The sequence below is a fragment of the Anabrus simplex genome, chromosome 1 (assembly GCF_040414725.1).
Source record: "Anabrus simplex isolate iqAnaSimp1 chromosome 1, ASM4041472v1, whole genome shotgun sequence".
NCBI lineage: Eukaryota > Metazoa > Arthropoda > Insecta > Orthoptera > Tettigoniidae > Anabrus > Anabrus simplex.
Genome location: NC_090265.1, coordinates 822424651 through 822447585, shown reverse-complemented (window position 1 = coordinate 822447585; position 22935 = coordinate 822424651). Strand labels below are relative to the sequence as shown.

At 42.1% G+C, this 22935-nt stretch overlaps 1 protein-coding gene across 1 annotated transcript in view; it reads left to right on the top strand.

Annotated features, from left to right (window-relative positions):
- The window catches only part of Cdk5alpha (Cdk5 activator-like protein), a 267107-nt gene extending 244832 nt beyond the window's left edge, over positions 1-22275 (top strand). Inside the window, exon 2 of the mRNA XM_067147145.2 lies at positions 21444-22275. Coding sequence (XP_067003246.1) covers positions 21444-21860 — 417 coding nt within the window. The 3' untranslated portion in view covers positions 21861-22275. The remainder of the gene's footprint in view (positions 1-21443) is intronic.
- The last annotated feature ends 660 nt before the right edge of the window (positions 22276-22935 follow it).

Below are 22935 nucleotides of genomic sequence, written 5' to 3'. Positions count from 1 at the left end.
AAAATACAATGACGTTATATCATAAATTATTATAAACATGAGAATTGGATTTGAGTACTACAATAATCATGAGATAATAAATCAAGTAAGATAGTCACGAATATCCAGATTGTCCGTCTTTATTTATCCTCCAAGTTGCCAAAGACACCACAAATCCCAGAGAATATACCTGTAAGTGTATCTGAAAGTAAGCAGAAGTGAGCCGGAGGTAGTTGTCGTTTTATATCTAATTAAAGTAAATGGTTTAGCCTTTTCTGGGTCACCTCCGTGACCACGAGGCCCCACAGGGATGCTATCTATAGCCAGTCACGCAAAGGACTGGAGAAAGGGAAGTTGGAAGATGGCGTAATCTAGTTTATTTATTTGTAGACAAACAATGGCTTTTAATCTTATCTCAGAGCTTTTAAATATCCGCCAATCAAATTTCACTTTCATTAATCTTGTAAACATTGTAAACATTCTGAACCATGAAGTTTATTTTTCTTCCTCAATACTGCAAGTAATTAATCACCTAGTTGCTTGAGAGAGTACTGTTACGAATAAATGACAATAATAATAATAATAATAATAATAATAATAATAATAATAATAATCTTCATTTTCGCACCAGCTCCACTTCTATCAAGGGCCACAAAGATCGCATCATGCGGCACGGAGCCGAAGTCATTTGATAAATCCAGCCAAGCTGCTAGAAACTGGCCTTTCTCACATCTAGCCTTATCAAATTTCGTTTTGAGCGTGAAGTTATGCTCAAAAACTCACCAATATCGGTGATAATCCCAGCAAACTACAGTTGGAACAGGGCAAGATTGAGAAAGTCAACAGAATTAAGTACCTGGGAGAATGACTGGAACCCAATATGTCAGAAGGGATAGCACTAACAACCCGGATTAACAAACTAGAGCTAGCATATCGACTGACCAAGAATATTTATAACAAGAAATGTCTCTCTCGTAACACCAATTGAAGCACTACCAGACTGTTATCCACCCAGAAGCCCTATACGCCACAGAATTCTTGATGCTGAACAGGAAAGGATTGTTGTACAAACCGGAGGTTCAGGAGAGGAAGATCTTGAGAAAGATACTAGGACCCATCAAAGTTGATGGTGAGTACAGAAGGCTACACAGTTATGCTGAAAAAATCACAGACGTAGCCAAGGAGAGGCACCTGACCTTCTGTGGATATGTCACGAGGATGAACCCAACTAGGATGACCTACCGGCTTCTCAACTACTGGGCAAACAGAAATATAGGGACACCATGGCTAACAGAAATGAAGAAAAACATGCAGGAACTGGGAGTAACTGAAAACCACATCAGAAACTGTTGTAACCAAAGATTGAAGTTTACAAAACACAACTTTTATTGCTTCACTTTATGATATTTACACAAATAACTGAAATTTATTTTGAAGCAAAAAGGAATATTGAATCTTGAGAAAAGTCTGTCTTATACAATATGTACAGGTTTACAGTCTTTATATACACTTCTATCTTGAAAAGATAGTCTTTGTGAATTGACACGTTGATAGTCGAGAACTATCTGGCACACTAACATGAATGTCTTTGAGAGTCCTTGTTTGTTGAAGTGCCTGAATTCCTAAAAAGCAAGTTCAATTGATTGAAGAAATTCCACCTAGCGAAACTAAGGGAGCTTGCGTAAATTAGGGAATGACAATGGCTTGTAAAAGAATTACGGAACATAGGCAGTGGAAACAGGTAAGGGAGCGGTGACCAGAGGTGAAACCTCGTACTGCCAGAAATTCAGTCCACCTGGTCGAAGCACATTTTCAAGAGGAGTAGCCTCCGTGCTCGACGTAGGGTGTATTCTGGAGCTGGACACCGGGCAAGTGGGCAATTGAGCAGGCAGGGAGCTCCTATTTATAGTACACTCGATGGTCAGGCACGCGCACTGAGGGCTGCGCGTCGAAGCTAGCAGAATGATACACAGGCGCGCGTGCAGCTGGCTGGTGGAGCGAGAAGTGAGCGCCGGACATACAACACCCTCCCCTCCTAAATACGCCGGTACGGCGTGAAACGGCGGCGGCGCTGGCGGCGACTGCGATGCTGGGGCGGAGCTGCTGATTTCTCTGTTGTATTGTCCGGAGCTGGAACTGGGCGGAGTGGCGCTGTCTCGTCCTGAAAGGAACCCATTGTTATTAAATGATCTAAAGCTCGTTCAGCAATAGATTTATTTGGTTTAGCAATAGCATCAATAGCTGGACAGGGGCGGTAGCGCAGACGTATCTGATCTTGATGGCGGCAGATACGTTTCTCCGTAGTCTGTATCTCGTATAGACGATGACCCAAAGATCTGCAGATGACTCCAGGTATCCAGAGTGGGTTGGATTTGAATGTCCTGGTGTAGACCTTGTCGTTGAGGGAGAACTTCGTTGGTGAGGTCTTATGCTGGGCCGGAAGAGGCTGTAACAGAGAAAGTAAAGTTCTGTGAGGTCGTCCATGGAGCTTCTGTGCAGGAGTGATATTATCAGCGCCGGGTAGAGTTCTGTAGTTGTTTAAGAGTTGGAGCAAGGCTTGGTCTTTAGTTAAGCCTGAAGAGACAGCTTTCTTCATACTTCTTTTAAATGTTTGTACGAAGCGTTCAGCTTCACCATTAGAGTGAGGGTGAAAAGGTGGTGCTAGGATATGACGAATGCCATTATGTGTACAAAAGTTCTGAAAAGCAGTAGCTGTAAATTGAGGTCCGTTGTCCGAGATGAGTACTTGCGGTAAACCTTCTGTAGTAAAGATTTTCTGGAGAGCACGAATGGTAGCTTCGGTTGTAGTAGTCGAATGCATATCCACGACATATGGAAAGTTTGACAGTGAATCGATGACTATTAACCACATGGAATTGAGGAAAGGACCTGCGAAATCGATGTGAACTCGTTCCCATGGAGTAGTAGCAGGAGGCCATGAAGCAAGATCAGAAGACGGGGCGTTCTGATTCGTTTGACATTGCTCACAATGACGTATTAGCTTTTCGATGGCGGCATCAATACCGGGCCAGTAGCAGTGTTGACGGGCGAGTTGCTTTGTTCTGGAGATACCCCAATGGCTTTGGTGTAATAATCCGAGAACTTGTTTCTGTAGGCTAAGTGGGATAACCACTCGGAAGATGGTGCCTGCTTCTAGTAATACAACTCCGGCACGAGTCGTGAGACGATGCTGCAGACGATGATAAGGTGCCAGGTGGGCAGGAAGTGTGCTCTGAAGAGGCCAACCGTTGCGGATGTAAGTACGTACAGTAGCAAGTGTACTGTCCTTATCCGTAGCTTTAGCTATGCAGGTAGCATCAATAGGAAAACTGGATACAGTATCTTCAAGTTCTATGTCCAACTGAAGACATTCAGATTCTTGAGCATCGAAGGCAGTATCAGGACCAACGGGTAAGCGGGAGAGGGCATCAGCATTACAATGCTGGGATGTGGCTCGATATACAATCTGATAGGAATAATCAGAAAGGAACATGGACCATCTTTGAAGCTTTCTGAGGGAATTCTCTGGGATCTTATTACCAGGATGGAATAAGTGTACGAGAGGCTTATGATCGGTAATGATCAGGAAATGGTTGCCATAGAGATATTCATTGAAACGGCGAATACCAAAGATGATGGCTAAAGCTTCTTTCTCTATCTGTGAGTATCGACGTTGATGGTCATTAAGTGTTTTCGAAGCGAAGGCGATGGGGCGTTCTTGTCCATGACGATCCTTCTGGGAGAGAACGGCACCGACACCGTAGTCTGAAGCGTCAGTAGCTAGCGTGATGATCTTGTCGGGCTGAAAATGAGTGAGTTGTATAGCTTGAATTAAGGCGTTGTTGATTGTTTTCCATGCCTGTTGGCATTGCGGAGTCCACTGAAACTTAACACCTTTTTTACGTAGAGCGTTTAATGGAGCTGCCACTGTAGCGAAGCGTGGAATGAACTTATTATAATAGTTCGCTTTGCCTATGAAGGACTGAAGCTGCTTGAGGTTCTGAGGTGCTGGCATGTGTACTATCGCTGATACATTCTGTGTACTAGGACGAAGTCCATTCTTATCAAGTATATGTCCTAGGTAGTGAACTTGAGGCTGAAAGAAGGTACATTTAGCGAGATTCGCTCGTAGGCCATTGTCTTTCAATTTCTGGAGAAGAAGGCGGAGATTAGTTAGATGTTCCTGATGATCTTGTCCAGTAACAATAATATCATCCAGGTAGTTAGCACAACCGGGAATGGAGGCGGTGAGTTGAGCCAAATAGCGCTGAAAAATAGCCGCTGAGGATGAAACACCGAAGGGGAGCCGCTGGAGCTGTAGCAGTCCGAGAGGAGTGTTGAGCGTGAGAAATTTCTTAGATTCTTCGTCTAAAAGTAGCTGGAGATATGCTTCTTTAAGATCAACTCGAGAGAAGAATTGTCCACCAGAGAGACGACGGAATAAGTCTTCTGGACGTGGAATAGGAAAGATATCTGTGTCGAGTTGTGCGTTGACTGTAGATCGAAAATCGCCACAAAGTCGAACATTACCATCAGGTTTCTTGATTACCACGAGTGGAGTAGCCCATTGACTAGAAGTAACTGGTACAACAATTCCAGTTTGTATCCATCTTTCTAATTCTTTCGTGACCTGGTCTTGAAGTGCTAGGGGTACTGGACGTGCCTTGAGGAAGCGAGGCTTAGCTCCGGATTTCAGCTGTATGTGAGCTGTATAGTCTTTGGCTGTTCCGAGCTGAGAGTCGAAGACTTCAGGAAACTGCGCTAGGAGAGCGGTAACGTCAGAAGTAGGATGCAATGTAGATACGACGTTAATGTTGTCATGTATCTGGAAACCAAATAAGTTAAATAGATCCATGCCCATAATGTTTGATGCAGTGTAGTTGTTAACTACGAGAAGAGGAATGGCCTTCTGAATTCCTTTATAACTAGCCTGAAGCTTGATTTGACCTTTGATGTCAATTTTCTTCTTGTTAAATGTCACGAGCTGGATGTCAGCTGGAGAGCATGAAGGTGAACCTAAGTCGTGGTAGGTAGTCAGGTTAATAATAGAGACAGGTGATCCTGTGTCTAATTGAAAATCGACAGATCGATCAGAGAATGAGAGAGGAATGATGATTTTGTGAGAATCCTTTGTGGGAAGAATCAGATTGATCTGATCAACTTCCATGTCTTGGCGGGGCTGTATATGCTTCCGGCGTGCTGCAGTAGTCTTAGCAGGGCGGAGCGAACTTTGACAGACAGTCTTAATGTGTCCAAGTTTATTACATCGTTCACAAGTAGCTTTGAAAAAACGACAATCACGACGTTCATGATGCTTGAAACAACCTCGGCAGGAAGGCAGGAGTTTCGAGGTGCTTTTAGAATTGGGCTTCCTTGTAGCATTACGAGAGGGAACCTGGCAAGAATGCTTGGTGGAGAGTGCCTTATCCGTACGGTTCACTGGAGCAGAGGACTTGCGGGCCTGAGGCGAGACTTGTGCAACTTCGTGTGGAGAAGCTATGGCTGCGGCAGTCTTGGTAGTAAGCTCATAAACCGTAGCAATACGCTGGACGTCTTCTAAAGAAGGGTTACTCTGCTTGACAGCGTCAAAACGTATTTTGTCTTCAGGAGTATGTAAAATTATCATGTCCCGAATGAGAGAATCAGTGTAGGATGAACCACAACCGTCCTTGGAGCAGATGAACTGGCAGGGTTTGGCTAGACCACGCAATTCAGTTATCCATTCAGTATGTGTCTGATGGGGTTGTTTTCTGCTCTGAAAAAATTTATAGCGAGCAGCCACTATGTGAGGAGCTTTGGCATAGTGTTCCGTTAGACGGGCCAAGAGCTGCGTGAAGGGTACCTCAGATAAGTGCTCTTCCGGACTTAATTTACGTAGTAATTCACACGTAGCATTGCCAACCGAACTAAGAAATAGTGCGCGGCGGCGTTGATCATCTGTGACAGAATGGCAGATGAAATGCTGTTGCAAGCGGGCTAAATAAACTGACCATTCTTCCTTAGCTGGATCAAAAGCAGAGAACGGAGGAATAGCTGATGGCTGTGTAGAGACAGAAATAGCTTGAATAGCCTGAATTAATGCTGCCTGTTGTTGTTGCATAAACTGTTGTTGTTGCTGCTGTAAGGCTTGGAAGACCGTAGCGAGTTGTTCCGCAGTAGCCATTGCGAGATGCGTGCAAGAAAGAGTAAGGTAAGCTGTGTGTCAGAACTGGTTGGAGTGTCGTTGTTGTGTAGCACGTCGCCGTAGAGCTGACAACTGGGCCTGTTGAATTGTAGTGTCGTGTTTACCTCGTTGCTATAGAGTTGGCGATTGGGGCTGATGACGTGTAGTTTGTTGCTTTTTTACCTCGTTGCTATAGAGTTGGCAACTGGGGTCGAAGAATGGTAGAGTTGCTGTTTTACCTCGTCGCCATAGAGTTGTGTTGTAACCAAAGATTGAAGTTTACAAAACACAACTTTTATTGCTTCACTTTATGATATTTACACAAATAACTGAAATTTATTTTGAAGCAAAAAGGAATATTGAATCTTGAGAAAAGTCTGTCTTATACAATATGTACAGGTTTACAGTCTTTATATACACTTCTATCTTGAAAAGATAGTCTTTGTGAATTGACACGTTGATAGTCGAGAACTATCTGGCACACTAACATGAATGTCTTTGAGAGTCCTTGTTTGTTGAAGTGCCTGAATTCCTAAAAAGCAAGTTCAATTGATTGAAGAAATTCCACCTAGCGAAACTAAGGGAGCTTGCGTAAATTAGGGAATGACAATGGCTTGTAAAAGAATTACGGAACATAGGCAGTGGAAACAGGTAAGGGAGCGGTGACCAGAGGTGAAACCTCGTACTGCCAGAAATTCAGTCCACCTGGTCGAAGCACATTTTCAAGAGGAGTAGCCTCCGTGCTCGACGTAGGGTGTATTCTGGAGCTGGACACCGGGCAAGTGGGCAATTGAGCAGGCAGGGAGCTCCTATTTATAGTACACTCGATGGTCAGGCACGCGCACTGAGGGCTGCGCGTCGAAGCTAGCAGAATGATACACAGGCGCGCGTGCAGCTGGCTGGTGGAGCGAGAAGTGAGCGCCGGACATACAACAGAAACCGAGCACCTCTCAGAAGAATAATCAAACAAAAGAGGTTTCAGGACAGACAGTCATGTAAAAAAGAGGCGCCTTTTGGACAAATCATAGCCAGAGAATGCGGGAATATTGGGCAAATATCAAGTCCCTCCCCAAGCAGAAAAGTTGAACATCGTCGTCCTTCCTTCGCCCATTCGAAGAAATAATAATAATAATAATAATAATAATAATAATAATAATAATAATAATAATAATAATAATAATAATAATAATAATAATGTTATTGTTAAATATTCCAAGCGGATGTTTTCGTTTAGGTCTTATTGTTTTGTGATAAGGTTCCAGGAAGCTCCGAATCTTCCTTACATGACGTTCCGGGCTCTCCAGAATCCTAAGGCCCGGTTGCACCACTTTTCGAGGTGAGGTTCTTCGGTTTCCGGCTGCCACCTGGAAACAAATTATGGGAGGTCAGATATATTGGTTAATGGGCTTGATAAAGAAGAAAATAAGGGGCCAGAAGGATGGAGTTAGCCTATAGAATAGTACAGAACGGATACAACAAAAGAAGGATATATTACAGGGCAAAGATCAGACACTATAGCACGGTTATCAAGCCAGACAGTTAAGAATGCCTGATACTGAATAGGAGAGGGGAAGTGGATGCGCTAGAGAAGAAAAAACGATCTTGAGAAAGATCTTAGGAACCGAAAAAAGAAAGGATCAAATCATAAAATTAAAAGCAGCTGCTAAATGGGTACAAGAAACAAGAAAGGACATGGAGCAAATGGCATCAATCCAAAAGAATAATAGAATGAAGCGGAGCGTGCGATGAAACCTCTTTTCATAACGGCTGTGAAAGGAGATCTGATTAATGCTGTATAAACTTCCAATATGTGTTGAATGTATGGTATTTATTCGCTTCCGAGGACCAGTTTTGCTTTTTTGTTGTTTATTTTCTTTTTTTGCTAGGACATTCTATTGCTGATAAAACATGGAGTGGTAGTTCGATACGTTGAACATGCTACGATACAATAATTAATATTATTCCAGTTGTTTTTCGTTATCTATATAAAATCTATGATAATTAATCATGCCAAGACAGAAAGCGAATATAGGTCGTAATAAATTGCATTCGCAAAAGTGCGTTTGTCACGTAACAATGAAATTGACCGACAAAGGGATTCTCGAATGTTACAGAGCAGAGAAAGAACGACTTCACAGAGACAAAGGCAGTCATCTTTCAAGAATAGAACTCAGTATATACAGAAGTCGAAAGTGAATTTCTAAATTGTTTACATCCCTCCGGCTTGCCACCACACAAACCGGTTTTGAAATTAGCTTCATTCCTTTTCAGTTCATAGTGGGACCGTATCGGCACATGAATCACAACGCTTGTCATCTAATATTTGCGTCATGTACTCTAATATTGGTCGTCCTCTATATTTTTTCACTCTATGGAACCCTCTCTTATTTTCTTCAATAACCCATCATGTCTAAGTATATGGCCTATTAGATGATCTCACCGTCTTTCTATTTGTGTCATAAAACATCTTCTATCTCCTGCTCTTCTAAACACTTCTTCATTCATGACCATTTCTCTGCAAATAATTTTCAGTATTCTCCTATAGCACCAAGCTTCAAATGCAAGTAGTCTCTTTTTTCCCTTTCACCTAGTGTCCAGGTTTCACTTCCATATAAAGCAATTCTCTGTACATAGATCTCACACATTGGACATCTTCAAATATGAATGTCTTTACTCTGTCTGTCTAGGTATTCAAGTGTGTTGGACCGACTGGAAAATTGTCACACCTTCATAGTTACATAACATATTTCTGTTATTTACATTTTCATTCACGGTTAAGGCGTGCAGTTGTTGGTAAGTATTGTCGCGGAGAACATCAGAACGTTGTGAGTTGCGTTTCTTGAAAACAGCGCGCACTGTCTGTCGTTTAATTTTAGTTTGCCGATAAATTAGTGTTCCCGAACTGTCTTTTAATTGTGAAACTTTCTTATGCAATTCGAATAAATAGATCAAGAAAGAAGGAAAGAACGAGGAAAAGCTCATTAAGAATTCTTTATTATTTTTCTACAACGCGTAAATAACTTCTTCTCTTTTATAATGTAGTTTAGAAATACTTAATTGTGACATTTATAATATTCCACTGTGGGTGGCATTTTGTGCAGTATGAGCACGTCTTGGAAATCTTAATTAAACGAGCACAGTCCGTAACTAACAAGACTTCTTGGAGGCTGCTCCAAGTCTTTCTAATCTCAGAGCACGGCATTTAATGGGATTTGTTGGCAAAATCCCGCGCGCTCTAACAACTTTCAACAGCTCTTGGGCGTTAACAAATGTCGTCGTTCTGCTGATAGGGCTCTTTGGATTCCTCGCTGCTATCTTCGAAGAAGCAGTCGGTGTGTCATTGGAGAACAATTTTCATACTGACACGAGACGTTATCTTAGTGATAGTATTTAACCCTGGACTGGAGGCGTAGGGGTTTCTTAGCACATGAACTGAAACTGATACTCCATATTTTAAATGACAATTTGAGTAAAGCATCCTGAAACACACTTCTTCTTCTTCTTCTTCTTCTTCTTCTTTTATGACCACATAGGATCACTTTAGTCAGTCCGTCGTTCAGGTCTCTTTGAAGGGATTGTTCGGGCTTTGCGGTCCTCCCAGTACTTCTTCAGACACACTATAACATGAAACTACTGCTTAATGACTGTACACTAAATATTTTCAAAAATCATACTTTCACCAATAATAAAACAAAATTTGCATAGGTATCTCCACTATAGTCCGCCTCTGTGGTGTAGTGGTTAGCTGCCACCCCCGAGGCCCGGGTTCGATTCCCGGCTCTGCCACGAAATTTGAAAAGTGGTACGAGGGCTGGAACGGGGTCCACTCAGCCTCGGGAGGTCAACTGAGTAGAGGTGGGTTCGATTCCCGCCTCAGCCATCCTGGAAGTGGTTTTCCGTGGTTTCCCACTTCTCCTCCAGGCGAATGCCGGGATGGTACCTAACTTAAGGCCACGGCCGCTTCCTTCCCTCTTCCTTGCCTATCCCTTCCAATCTCCCCATCCCTCCACAAGGCCCCTGTTCAGCATAGCAGGTGAGGCCGCCTGGGCGAGGTACTGGTCATACTCCCCAGTTGTATCCCCGACCAAGAGTCTGAAGCTCCAGGACACTGCCCTTGAGGCGGTAGAGGTGGGATCCCTCGCTGAGTCCGAGGGAAAAACCGAACCTGGAGGGTAAACAGATGATGATGATGATGATGATCTCCACTATATCGTTGGCAAGCTTCATGTTTAACCCGCTGTGAGATAATTTCGGTTTTAGTGAAATGAACTATATTGTTCAAAATACCAGCATTTATAAACAATCTCAAAACTTCGGATGTTGTTTTCATGTGCATCGCACGGCCTTTAAGAGCGGTTGTAATGAACAGAATGTTACACCACGCTGTTCTCGCAGCTTTCACATGAGGTTTGGATTACCATTGATGGCCGTTCTTTCCTTTCATTTAACATAACCTTGGAACATACACTGCCTGACAAAAAAAATGTTAAGCACCCAGAAGGAGTGGTCCAATATTATCCCATTTCGGTTTACATGTATACCTTTAATGTGTGAGTAAATGATTAGATTTGCAAGGATTTGTAATGTGTAGAACGCTCACCAGAGTGCATTCGTAATGTCACCGTCCTGTTGTTGATAAGTTGTTACCAGTCAACTGTTGTGAGTGAGACAGTTAAGCAAGACGTGCAGAGAGGACTACGTACAGTATGTACAGTACGAAGCACGTGCTATGCCTCGCAGATGCATTAGACAGCCTATCCACCAACTGACAGTATTTGACAGAGGCCGCATTGTGGGACTGCATGAGGCTGGTTGGTCGCATCGTGCAATTGCCAGGCATGTGGGCCATTCAGATCTCACAGTGGCCCGATGTTGGACTCAGTGGGTGCATGAGGGCATCCAATCACATCGTGCAGGTTCGGGTCACACGTCCTACCCCTTATGGCACAACACTCTGGAATAGTGTTCTATAATGATGGGCTGGCGACGGAATCGAGTAGAATCGAGTAATGTGCTCTTAGAATCGGTATACTCGACTCCAGACTCGAGTCCAAACATACTAGTGTCGCTATCTGTGGACATATCTATAATCTATAATCTATTGTACTGGATTGCACGGCATTCAGGGTCACTCACAGAATATTTTTGTGATGTGGATTGCAATATGTTTGCTGCTGATGATTGGTTTTATTGAGTCATCGGTCGTCAATAATTTTATTGTTACGATAATTATTATCATAGGCAAAATATTTATGACTTACTAACAAACCGTCAACTTGAAAGATAGACACGTAGACCGAAGAGGAGCGTAGGATGGGGACAATTTCCACACTGTGGTGGGACCCTTTTCTAATTTTGATAACAGCAGCGTTCTATTATTATTGTCATTATTATTAGTAGTATTACTTTTATTACTGTGCAGCCTGGAAGTAGCCACCAGGGATTTGTTGATAGCTATGAAATATTATTGTGCGAAATAATGACAATATTACTGCCAGAGAATTTATTGCAAAGATACATGTGTAGGGCGTTCAGAAACATACATGCGATGTAGTATCACTTATTGTTATTGTCCAACTCGTTGGCTGAATGGTCAGAGTACTAGCCTTCGGATCGGGTCCCGGGTTCGATTCCCGGCCGGTTCGGGGATTTTAATCGCCTCTGATTAATTCTTCTGGCTCGGGGGCTGGGTGTTTTTGTCCGTCCCAACACTCTCCTCTTCATATTCACACAACACACTACACTAAAAATCACCACAGAAACACAAAGTTCGGCTAGGGGCGCGCGGCTGTGAGCTTGCATCCAGGAGATAGTGGATTCAAATCCCACTGTCGGCAGCCCTGAAGATGGCTTTCCGTGAGTTCCCATTTTTACACCTGGCAAATGGCGGGGCTGTACCTTAATTAAGGCCACAGCCGCTTCCTTCCACTTCCTAGGCCTTTCCTATCCCATCATTGCCGTAAGACCTATCTGTGTCGGTGCGACGTAAAGCAAAAAAAAAGTACTGCTTACATCCCGCCGCTATTCTTCGACCTTCGCTCAACCTCTAAAGACTACACTCGGTTTTGTTCCTTTGCACAGTCTTGTGTTGCAATGATAAACGTCAAAACGGAGGGTGTATTTCGTTCACTGCGTTCATTGTTTAGCTAGAACAGAACGACGTTCTGTCTGATGACTTGCTTCGTGTACATACATCACATTACGGACGCCTAATCTTAATACCCTACATTATATCTGCCGAAAGTACGATGTATAAACTATTCACCTCTCCCCTCGGACGATTGTAGGCATACCGTGACAGTGAAAAATATGAAATGGCGTATGGCTTTTAGTGCAGGGAGATCCCAGGAGGGGTTCGGCTCGCCAGGTGCAGATCTTTTGATTTGACTCCCGTAGGTGACCTGCGTGTCGTGATGAGGATGAAATGATGATGAAGCAACACATACACCCATCCCCCGTGCCAGGGAAATTAACCAATGACGGTTAAAATTCCCGACCCTGCCGGGCATCGAACCCGGGACCCTGTGACCAAAGGCCAACACTCTAACCATTTAGGGATGGAGCAGGGCAACATGAAAGTGATTTTAAATAATAATAATAATAATAATAATAATAATGTTATGTGTTTTAAGTCCAACTACGTACATTTTTATGGTTTTCGGAGATGCGGAGGTGCCGGAATGTAGTCACCCAGGAGTTCTTTCATGTGCCAGCAATTCTGCCGACACGAGGCTGACGTATCTGAGCACCTTCAAATACCATTGGAATAAACCAGTATCGACCTGCCAAGTTGGGCTCAGAAGTCCAGATAACTATGCTATCATTATTAGAATAGATTGCATATTCAGTGGAGTGGGTGAGAGACGCCGTGAACGGATATTTTCATACTTTATTATGCGTATGTAGTTGTAGTATTATCTTTCGCAAGTCATCATCAAATTCAGATTATTTATTTTGCTCACTCATTAAGAACATTTATATCGTACCGGTCTATCGCAGTCCCATAAAACCTGGGCGACCACTTGCACATTATGCTCCAGCCATCCAACATCGGGCGAGAGAGCGAACGTGTGACGTCATGCTGTCATCGAGTCTTCGGAAGCGAAACGAGCCCGAGCCTGGACTCGAAAGAGTCGAGTACTGCGATTCCAGGCATCACTCGCGCACATCACTAGTGTTCCAACAAGATAATGCACGTCCACACACAGCACATGTGTCTGTGGACTGCTTAGAGCATGTTGAGGTCCTCCCGTGGCCAGCAAGATCCCCGGACCTCTATATCATTGAACACGAGTGAGATGGCATTGGAAGGGGACTCCGTCCCAGTACCAACCTGCGGGATCTGGAGGGACAGCTGCAACAACTGTGGATGGCGGGGGGTGCGACACCCTACTCGACTGGCGCCAACATTCCACCTGTAACTGCCAACGGCCTTGTCTCTTTCATCCCATATTGTAATCAGCATATGTAGTTTCATTTCCTTTCAACCACTCCTTCTGAGTGCTTAACTTTTTTATCAGGCAGCGTATTTGCAGTTCTATTTCTGGCAGTCCTCAATCGCAGTATCCTCCTCTTCGTCATCTGAAGTGAATGATGTTCCATCTACACTTACCCCTTGGTCTGACTTCATCGGTTCGTCTTGAATTCAGTCACCATTCCCAGCAATATAAGTAGGCCTATACTATTAACCCATAAGTATTAAAGGATTCATTGAAAACAAATCCATTGTGTTCTTTGTCGGAGAAATAATGACAGTTCTACAAATAATAAAATACTTGGAAGAACAACAAAATAAAGTAAACGGAAACTTAGGGGTATTGAATGTCCCAGGGCTATCACAGAGTACGGAAGCAAAACTCTACACACTAGCCAATTGTTATAATCGAATGCTGACTACCTCCTAAGAAAAGTCGCATCATTTAGTGTTCAGAGATAGTACCAACACAAAATGATAGCGAAAAGAAATGTATATGGGACACCGTATCCCCCATGTTTTCATTCCAGGTTTAAAGGAAATTATTCCTGGAATAAAACTTCCAAAGTTTGTGCTTCAATAACGTGCCATTTTGCTGTCAAATTCAAGGATTCCTAAATTATATTTGAAGCTATCAATGACTGTCTTTCTGATGTGTCCGAAGAACAAGAGAATGATATTAAGAAGGCATATTGTTGGAAAGATCTGTCCTGAAAGCATAAATCTCAAACCTATCAAAATACTGCGAATGAATTATCGGAAAAGAATATGCAGATGTAAAAGAGATATGTGACATTTAAAATAACTAAATAGCTTCTAAATAGATAACAGCAAAAATATGTAATATTATTAGAGGATTGTGGGAATGGAAATCTAAGGAAGATGAAAACGGAGGAGATACACTTAGCTATTTATAAGGACATGCAAGAGGAGGTATCCTACGCCGTATTACTTATATTAAAAGTCTATGTTTGATTAATGATAATAAAGATACGTCCAAGAGGGATTTATAGGATATATAGAGTACATAAATTATTTTTAATTTTTCTTTTAATTGGAATATGTTTACCATTTTGTATTATAGAAACTCTACGGAATAGCAGTTATTGCAATAAATGAATATTCTCTCCAATTGCTGCTCATTCGTGATTGAGAAACATAAATATTATATTTATTCATTCATCAATCCATTCATTAATTCAAAAATCATAAATTAACCGCAAACATGCCAATGTATGCCCTGGTTACATCGTTGCTGCCCCCCCCCCCCTCCCACACTGCTGGAGATAGGCTATGGTGGCTTCAGACCGGCCCTGGTTCTAATGTAAGAGAATAACTAACCTTGACAGGCCACTCTGCACTTTGTGCGTGCTCAAGAGCCCTTGTCTTTCATAGCCTTGGTTGTCAACAGCAGAGGCAGCAGGTCGATATCTAGTGTTTCAAGGTAGCTTTAAGAAGAAACACCTACGCTGAGAATGGACGGAGCAGGTAATGATACTATATAATTTCTGAAGCCAGTTGAAGTATTGGTTATAGGCTGCCAGAACTTATCAAATTAACTGCTTGTTGGCAACAACCGCACACTTCAGTCTAGTATCACGTGCGACCCCTTTGGGTGGGGGACGCAAACGAACAATACTCCCATGGTATCTCTCTTGCCTGTCGTAAGAGGCGACTAAAAGGTGCGACCAAGGTATGATGTAATTGGAAGGTATGATGTGAGAAACACCATGGGTCTGGGCGTTGCCTGTGATTAGTACCATCGTGTGCATTCCACCGAAGCGAGGACGCGGGCGCGCGGCATCACGGACGTCCGTTCGGGAGGAGCTGCCGTGTGCAGCGCTGAATTGCGTTGGTTCCCCTGTATTTAGAACGGGTCGACATTACCTATGAGTTGTGCCACTATATGAGGAGCATCGTGGGTCTGCGTTGCATGTGAGTAGTGCCTTTATGTGAGGGTGGGTGGTATCACAATGTGTGATACACCGTCAGTCTACATTGCCTATGGTCAACAACACCATGAGTATATGTGGCCTGTTATTAGTTGTCCTACGTGAGGAACACCATGGGTCTGCGTTGCTTGTGAGTAGTAACCTTACGTGAGGAACACCATAGGTCTGGGTTACCTGTTAGTGGTGCCAATATGTATTACATACCCTGGGTCTACATTACCTGTGATTAGTACCACCATGCGAGGAACACCATGAGTCTACGTTACCTGTGATTAGTACCACTATAGGAGGAGCACCATGGTTCTCTTTACCAGTGGTTAATACAATTATGAGGTGCCGGTGACCTGAATTTTGGACCCCTTTGGACAACAAGCATCATCTCAGAATATGAGACATTGTGAATTGGATCCATGGTCATTTTGTCGCCATCATTCGTTTTAGATTTTAGTCCGTGGATAAATATTTAAGTTTTAATTGTCGTTTCATTTCATTGCACCTCGTACCATTAGGGGCCGATGATCTAGCTATTAGGCCCCTTTAAATAATAAGCATCATCATCAGTATCGTGTTCAAGACCCAGTGGCGTAACGTTATGGACCGGAGCATAAGGATCCCAGAGACTACCCCAGAAAAAAGTAAAAAAATGAACAAAAAACTTTAACCGAAAGCCACTCCGCTGGGTTCCATGGTTCAAATCCCGGTCACTCCACGGCGGGACAGGTTTTTCTCCGGGTACACCGGATTTCCCTGTCATTTTTCATTCCAGCAACACTCTCCATGATCATTTCCTTTCATCTGTCATTTATTAACCATTGCCTTCAGAGGAGTGTGACAGGCTTCGGCAGCCGGCACAATTCCTATTCTCACTGCTAGATGGGGGCTTCATTTATTCCATTCCTGACCCGGTCAAATGACTGAAAACAGGCTGTGGATTTTCATTTCTTTATTATAATCATCACAACGATGTGCCCAATTAAGAAGTGCGATTTAACTTTTTTTATCAGATGAATTTGCTTTCTTTCCTTCCCATAATCTCTTCATACTCTCCGTTATTATTATTATTATTATTATTATTATTATTATTATTATTATTATTATTATTATTATTATTATCGAAGCCTCTAAAATCGAACAACAAAAAGAAATGAAACATTTTTTTTTCCCCTTTCGCAGTTGTAAAATATTGCTTGAGTAAGAATTTCGAAAGATTTAGATCATGATGTAACCTATTCACACACATCCCCCTGCTAGGGGTTTGGTATTCTCGATCCAAACATTCATTTAGATGCTGATTATTCACTGTTTCTGCTGTCGCTTACTACTTTGCATTTTGTGCAGCTGTGCTCGACACACTGTTGTTCATCAGTCCAGTGAGCCGTTATGTTTATCTTCTTGATCACTCAGCCATGTCTGTGTTTGTGATCGTACGAGCTCTGTTGATCGTATCATAGCCCCGCATTGAAGGTCTCAGAGCTCATCAACCTTTGATGCTCAGTACGCTTTTTCTGATCTACACACGTTGTGAAGGTAAATAAAACCGATGTGAAACCATCCTGTCCAGAGACGTGTTTAGAAACCGAATAACAGTACATTCAAAATGGACTGTAATAACTTATTAACAACAAATTTATTGAACGAATCATCGATGTCTCGCAATTACGGGTTACCACAATGGACAAAGTATGGCGTATTAGGATAGAGAAATATTTTATAGAAATATATATATATATATATATATATATATTTACAATTTGCCTTACGTCGTACTGACACAGACAGGTCTTAGGCGACGATGGGATAATAAAGGTGTAGGAGTGGGAAGGAAGTGGCCGTGGCCTTATAAGGTACAGCCCCAGCATTTGCCTGGAGTGAAAATGGAAAACCACGGAAAACCATCCTCAGGGCTGCCTACATTGGGTTTCGAATCCACGATCTCCCGAATGCAAGCTCACAGCTGCGCGCCCCCCTGACCGCACGGCCAACTCGCCAGGTTTTATAGAAATATAGCAGTAATATGTTTTCTTTTTAATCATGGAGGTCCGAAAAAAAGAGATCTCAGAACGCGTACAGATCCACGTATGGTGGTGGTAACTTCGCTTGCAATGCTTTTCATAGGCAGCCCGAACTTCTTCCAGAATTCCATGAACAAGGCAAGTATTGTGTCAGGAGTAACAACCATTATTCCGATAATCTTCTACTTCATTCAGCTGATATTTGTTTTCGTACGACGGTATGGTGGGTGCGTAAATGTTCAGCTTCTCTAGGTGGACGTCAGTAGGCTGGCTAACATGGTGCTCGAATCGAATGACTGGATCGGTTATGAAGCATTTCTTGACATTATCTTTAAAGGCAATTATGTCAGTTGTCTTGTTCTGCCATTCATAGACAAACAGTCGACTTCTTCATGTACACTAAATTTTTACTACGCATTTCTTCTGCAATCAACGATCGTATCTCTTGATGACGTGAGTTTCTCAGTAATTCGCCGTAGGGGCAAGAACCCAAAAGGTGAGCCAGTGTTTCTTTCTCTCTGGCGCATCTTTTTTTACGGTGTTCGGAGACGCCGAGGTGCCGGAATTTAGTCCCGCAGGAGTTCTTTTACGTGCCAGTAAATCTACCGACACGGGGCTGTCGTATTTGAGCACCTTCAAATACCACCGGACTGAGCCAGGATCGAACCTGCCAAGTTGGGGTTAGAAGGCCAGCGCCTTAACCGTCTGAGCCACTCAGCTCTCTGGCGCATCTGCAACAGAGGTTTCTGCCCGGAATAGTTCGTACTGCAGAAACATTCGATGCCATCTTGATTGCTTCCTGCCATTCGCTACAAGAATATCTTTGGTGATGCGTAATCCAATTGTTGGCTGGAGTCAGGGGAGTCTCGTCTTATGGATCACACGAGCACGTGAACACCCTGATAAAACCAAAACTCTTGAAATGTGCATGATATTGTATGATGAGAACAAGATTTCTGACGTTGAGAACGTATTTACGAAGTTGTAAGTGCCGATTCATTTTCCGTTTCCAGAATTTTCTGAGCCATTCATTCATATATCTTTTCTAATAAAGTGGGTAATCTGGGTGGGTGTGGAGGGATATATTCACCATCTTTTTGGTTATCACCTGAGGGGACTTGGGTTGGTGAGTGGGAAGAAGTGGAAGAAGAAGAAAGAAGAAGTGAATAAAATTCTCACTTATTCCTACTTCTCACCTCCAACCACTTACCGTGTCTCCTCCATTCACCATCAAAAAAATTATTATAATAAAAAAATGCTCGTCCATCATTCATACTTCCCACTTCCTGTCGCTTGCCTCATATTCGTACCAACCCCAAACTATTCAGCACCACCACAACAGAAAAATAAATTAGTTTAAAAAAGTAACAAATAAAATTATCTACCGAGTTTAATTAACCTGATAAAGTTAAAAAGTAGTTAGCCAAGAGACCGTATACCCCTTCCCATCTCCTTACTGTCAAAATCCTTTACCTATCTCCTTAATCCTTCACGTATCCGCAACCTTCCCGAATCTCCTGGCCAGAGAGAGGGCGTTACCCTCTAGGTGGCCCGCCCCTGCCCTTCAGGGAGGGTTTGAAAACATTTAGATAGATAGATAGGCTCGGCGAAGAACGTTGCATGTGCTTCAATAAAAAATATTATTGTAAATTTTAATACATTAATCCTCAGTCTCTAACCCTTACAACAGTTTTCGTAAAAATATCATGCGTATAATGAAACGATACGAAGTAAATGAAATGTATTTTAAATTATGTTTTATTTTCCGATTTTACTACTTTTCAGAGAAACTTCCACTTACCACAAGTATCAACTACCAGAGGGTTAAACTGAGATGTTATTGGTTTATTAATAAATATTAATACATGGCCATCCAATTAACACAGAACCGCAGCTGTGACGAGACTGAGGCGGGCAAGCTATACGAGAGCAAGCTAGAGTGACTGCCTGATAAATTCTATTACACTTCAAAAGTACTCATCCCTAATTTCTCGTCATGAAGAAGTTCCTCATGGAGCAGATTCTTTTTTTTTTTTTTTTTTTTTTTTTTTGCACTCCGATATCGGCTGTTTACAGAAATTACCTACCCACATCAGTGAAACCACGCTTCGTCTGAGAGGAGAATGAGATTGGGATCAATTTCTCCGTCATGCACTTCATTCAAAATCCACATAAAAGCACCTAATAGTACATTCTTGTAATAAATCATGTATCGCATAGGAGCAGAGACTGAAAAAATTTACTAGGAAGACAACTTCTTTTTAGTTCTAAATACAGCAGAACCTATAGGATCACCAGTGCGGGATGAAGTGTTTTCTTACCTCTCCAGGACATCGAAAGACAATAATAATAATAATAATAATAATAATAATAATAATAATAATAATAATAATAATAATAATAAATACCGAGTGAGTGGCTGCGGGGTTGAGTCACATAGGTGTGAGCTTGCATTCGGGAGATAGTGGGTTCGAACCCCCACTGCTGGCATCCCTGAAGAGGGTTTTCCGTGGGTTACCATTTTCACACCAGACAATGCTGGAGCTCTACCGCGATTAAGGCCACAGCCACTTCCTTCCCACTCCTAGCCCTTCCCTGTCCCATCGTCGCCGTAAGACCTATCTATGTCGGTGCGACGTAAAGCAAATAGTAGCTTCCTTCCCACTCCTAGCCCTTTCCTATCCCTTCGTCACCATAAAACCTATCTGTGTCGGTGTGTCGTAAATCTAGTTGTGTGTAACTGCAGTTTCCCCGGTGGCCTCGGCTTCGATTCCCGGTAGGGTCAGGGGTTTTTAATTGTAAATGATTAATATCCCTGGCCTGGGGACTGGGTATTTGTGTCGTCCTTAACGTTCCTTTCCTCACATTCAACACTTTACACTTCCGGCATTTACAAAATACACGCAGGTTCCTCACATATGGTGCAAGTAGGGGCAAAAGATCTGTCTAGGTCGACGTCCCGAACAAATAGCAATTTAAAAAAACTACAGTTTTAGTCTGTCGTATATGTTTGGACAGCATGATTTTGTGATACAACCTTTAGGGAATTTTTCCAATGTGTGTATATATATGGGTATTTATTTATTTTAAAAAATCATTTATAATAGCTATATTCCAGAAAGTAATACTACATGCATATGTAAACATAATGACAGTACTAATTAATGCTCTATATACAATTAATTACATTTATGTCTCTGCTAATATTAACTGTCTGCTCGTTGTAAGATGTCAAAATTTATTTTGCTAAAAAATTTAGAAAATTTCTTTAGGTGGTTGTCCACGAGTTCGTATTTCTCCACCGGCCAGTGGACCACTTCTACAAAGTTCACCTCTCTCGGAACTGAGTATCTTACACTCCCAAAGGATATGCTCAACTGTTGTTTCAACACCCACAAACATGTGGGGCCTTCTGTTATTTTGAACCTAAAGAAGTATTCACCAAATTTTCCGTGGCCTGTTGTCATAGCTATCATATAATTTACTTAGCGTATGACTTACATAAAACACAAAACAGTGGAGAATAAACAAAGAAAGAATGAAGTTCATGATGGACGCTTTCTAGCAACCATTATAAATTACAGTCCACGTTCTTGAGCCATTCAAGGTGTTGACGGAAGATCAAGGATCTGTCCAATGTCACACCAAGATATTTAGCGTGTTTATTGTGGTGAAGCTGTACGCCATTAAAGAAAGAGATAGTTCCCTGTTTGCGAACTTGTTACTTACGTACTTCAGATTTTGTCATATTAGGGCAGAGTCTCCACTGTTTTTAATAGTCAACCAGTATGTATGTATGTATGTAAGAAAAATGTAAATATAGGCTAATTAAATTTTAAATCCGATATTTTTTTCTGTTTCAGGATGTGGCGTTCATCAACCCAGCAAACGTAGTGTTCGTCTATATGTTGGTGCGAGAGCTAATACAGGACGATGACCTTGAATGTGAGCAAGATCTCCAGGCGGTGGTCCTGACCTGCCTCTATCTCTCCTACTCGTACATGGGCAACGAGATCTCCTACCCGTTGAAGCCTTTCCTGGTTGAGGATGACAAGGATAAGTTCTGGGATCGCTGTCTGCTCATCGTGAACCGCCTTAGTCGAAACATGCTCAGGATTAACGCGGAGCCCGGGTTCTTCACCGAGATCTTCACCGAGCTGAAGGCGTGTGGTACAAATGCGGGAATCACCACCGTATCGCCCGTTACCACTCCGAACAACAACACCGTGCCACCTCCACCACCCCCAGCACTGACAACAACCTCGCCCCCGCCAGCTTGACCTCCAGGCCGGCAATGCCAATACTCGACCCTCCTAGTCAAACTAACACTAGCTAAATCCCGGCAGCGCCATTGCCAACAATACGTAACTACCCTGTGACCGAATGTCCAATATTAGTGAAATTTTTATTAAATCTACGAGAAGGGAAAGAAGGGAGAATATGTATATTGTTGCATTTGCATTACCTCTTTAACCTACTTCCAAATACCAAAGATTTTATGATAGTCATATTAAAACATTTATAAAGGAAGACCCTTTGGACAATGCAGTTTATTTGTTACGTAAAAACCAGCTGATATTATTGTTTTGACGTGTCGCTATAGCTCTTTAATTTCTCTGTAGAAAATATCAGTTACTTTGTATTGTTAAATGAACTTAGGTTAGATATGCTAAAAGGGCTATGTTTGTAACTCAGAATGACGCACGTGAATGAAGCTTCCTTAACCAATTTGTTAGGAGCTCATTCTACAAACCGAAATATATTAATGTTACCGAGTTAAAAATCTCACAATGTATGACTTGTGAAAAGTACCTGTTTGAATAAAACAACATTCAAATAACAGTTCATTTAACAAGATATATAGCCAAAAACAAATGTTGTTACCATTTCATAAAATCCACATGTAAAATGTAAATACGAACATGATCTGTTTTTAACTTAATTCGTGATATCAAACGCTCATTCAGCACTATATGTTGTGTTGTGGATAATGATCGAACAGGAAGAGTGAGATACAGCATTACCGACATGCAGACTGCAAGATATTTAGATGATTACCATTCAGGATATGTAGCACTTTATCCTTTATCTGAAATGTAGAAGGGATATCTGCAACACAACATAAATTCCAGTGGCGGTTGGTGGTATCTGAAGCTGGGCGTTGCACCAACATTTGTATATGAGAAGCTTACAGAAATAACAAGCAACTCTAGTATTGTTTAGTAATGAACTACATTCCTATTAAAAGTGAAGTATATTCGGCAGTTAAAACACAGGAAACAAGAGGCGAATTACACTGTATATCTGCAGTTATTCTTACCTCACTTGAATTGAAAATTTACCCTCCTGTTTTCC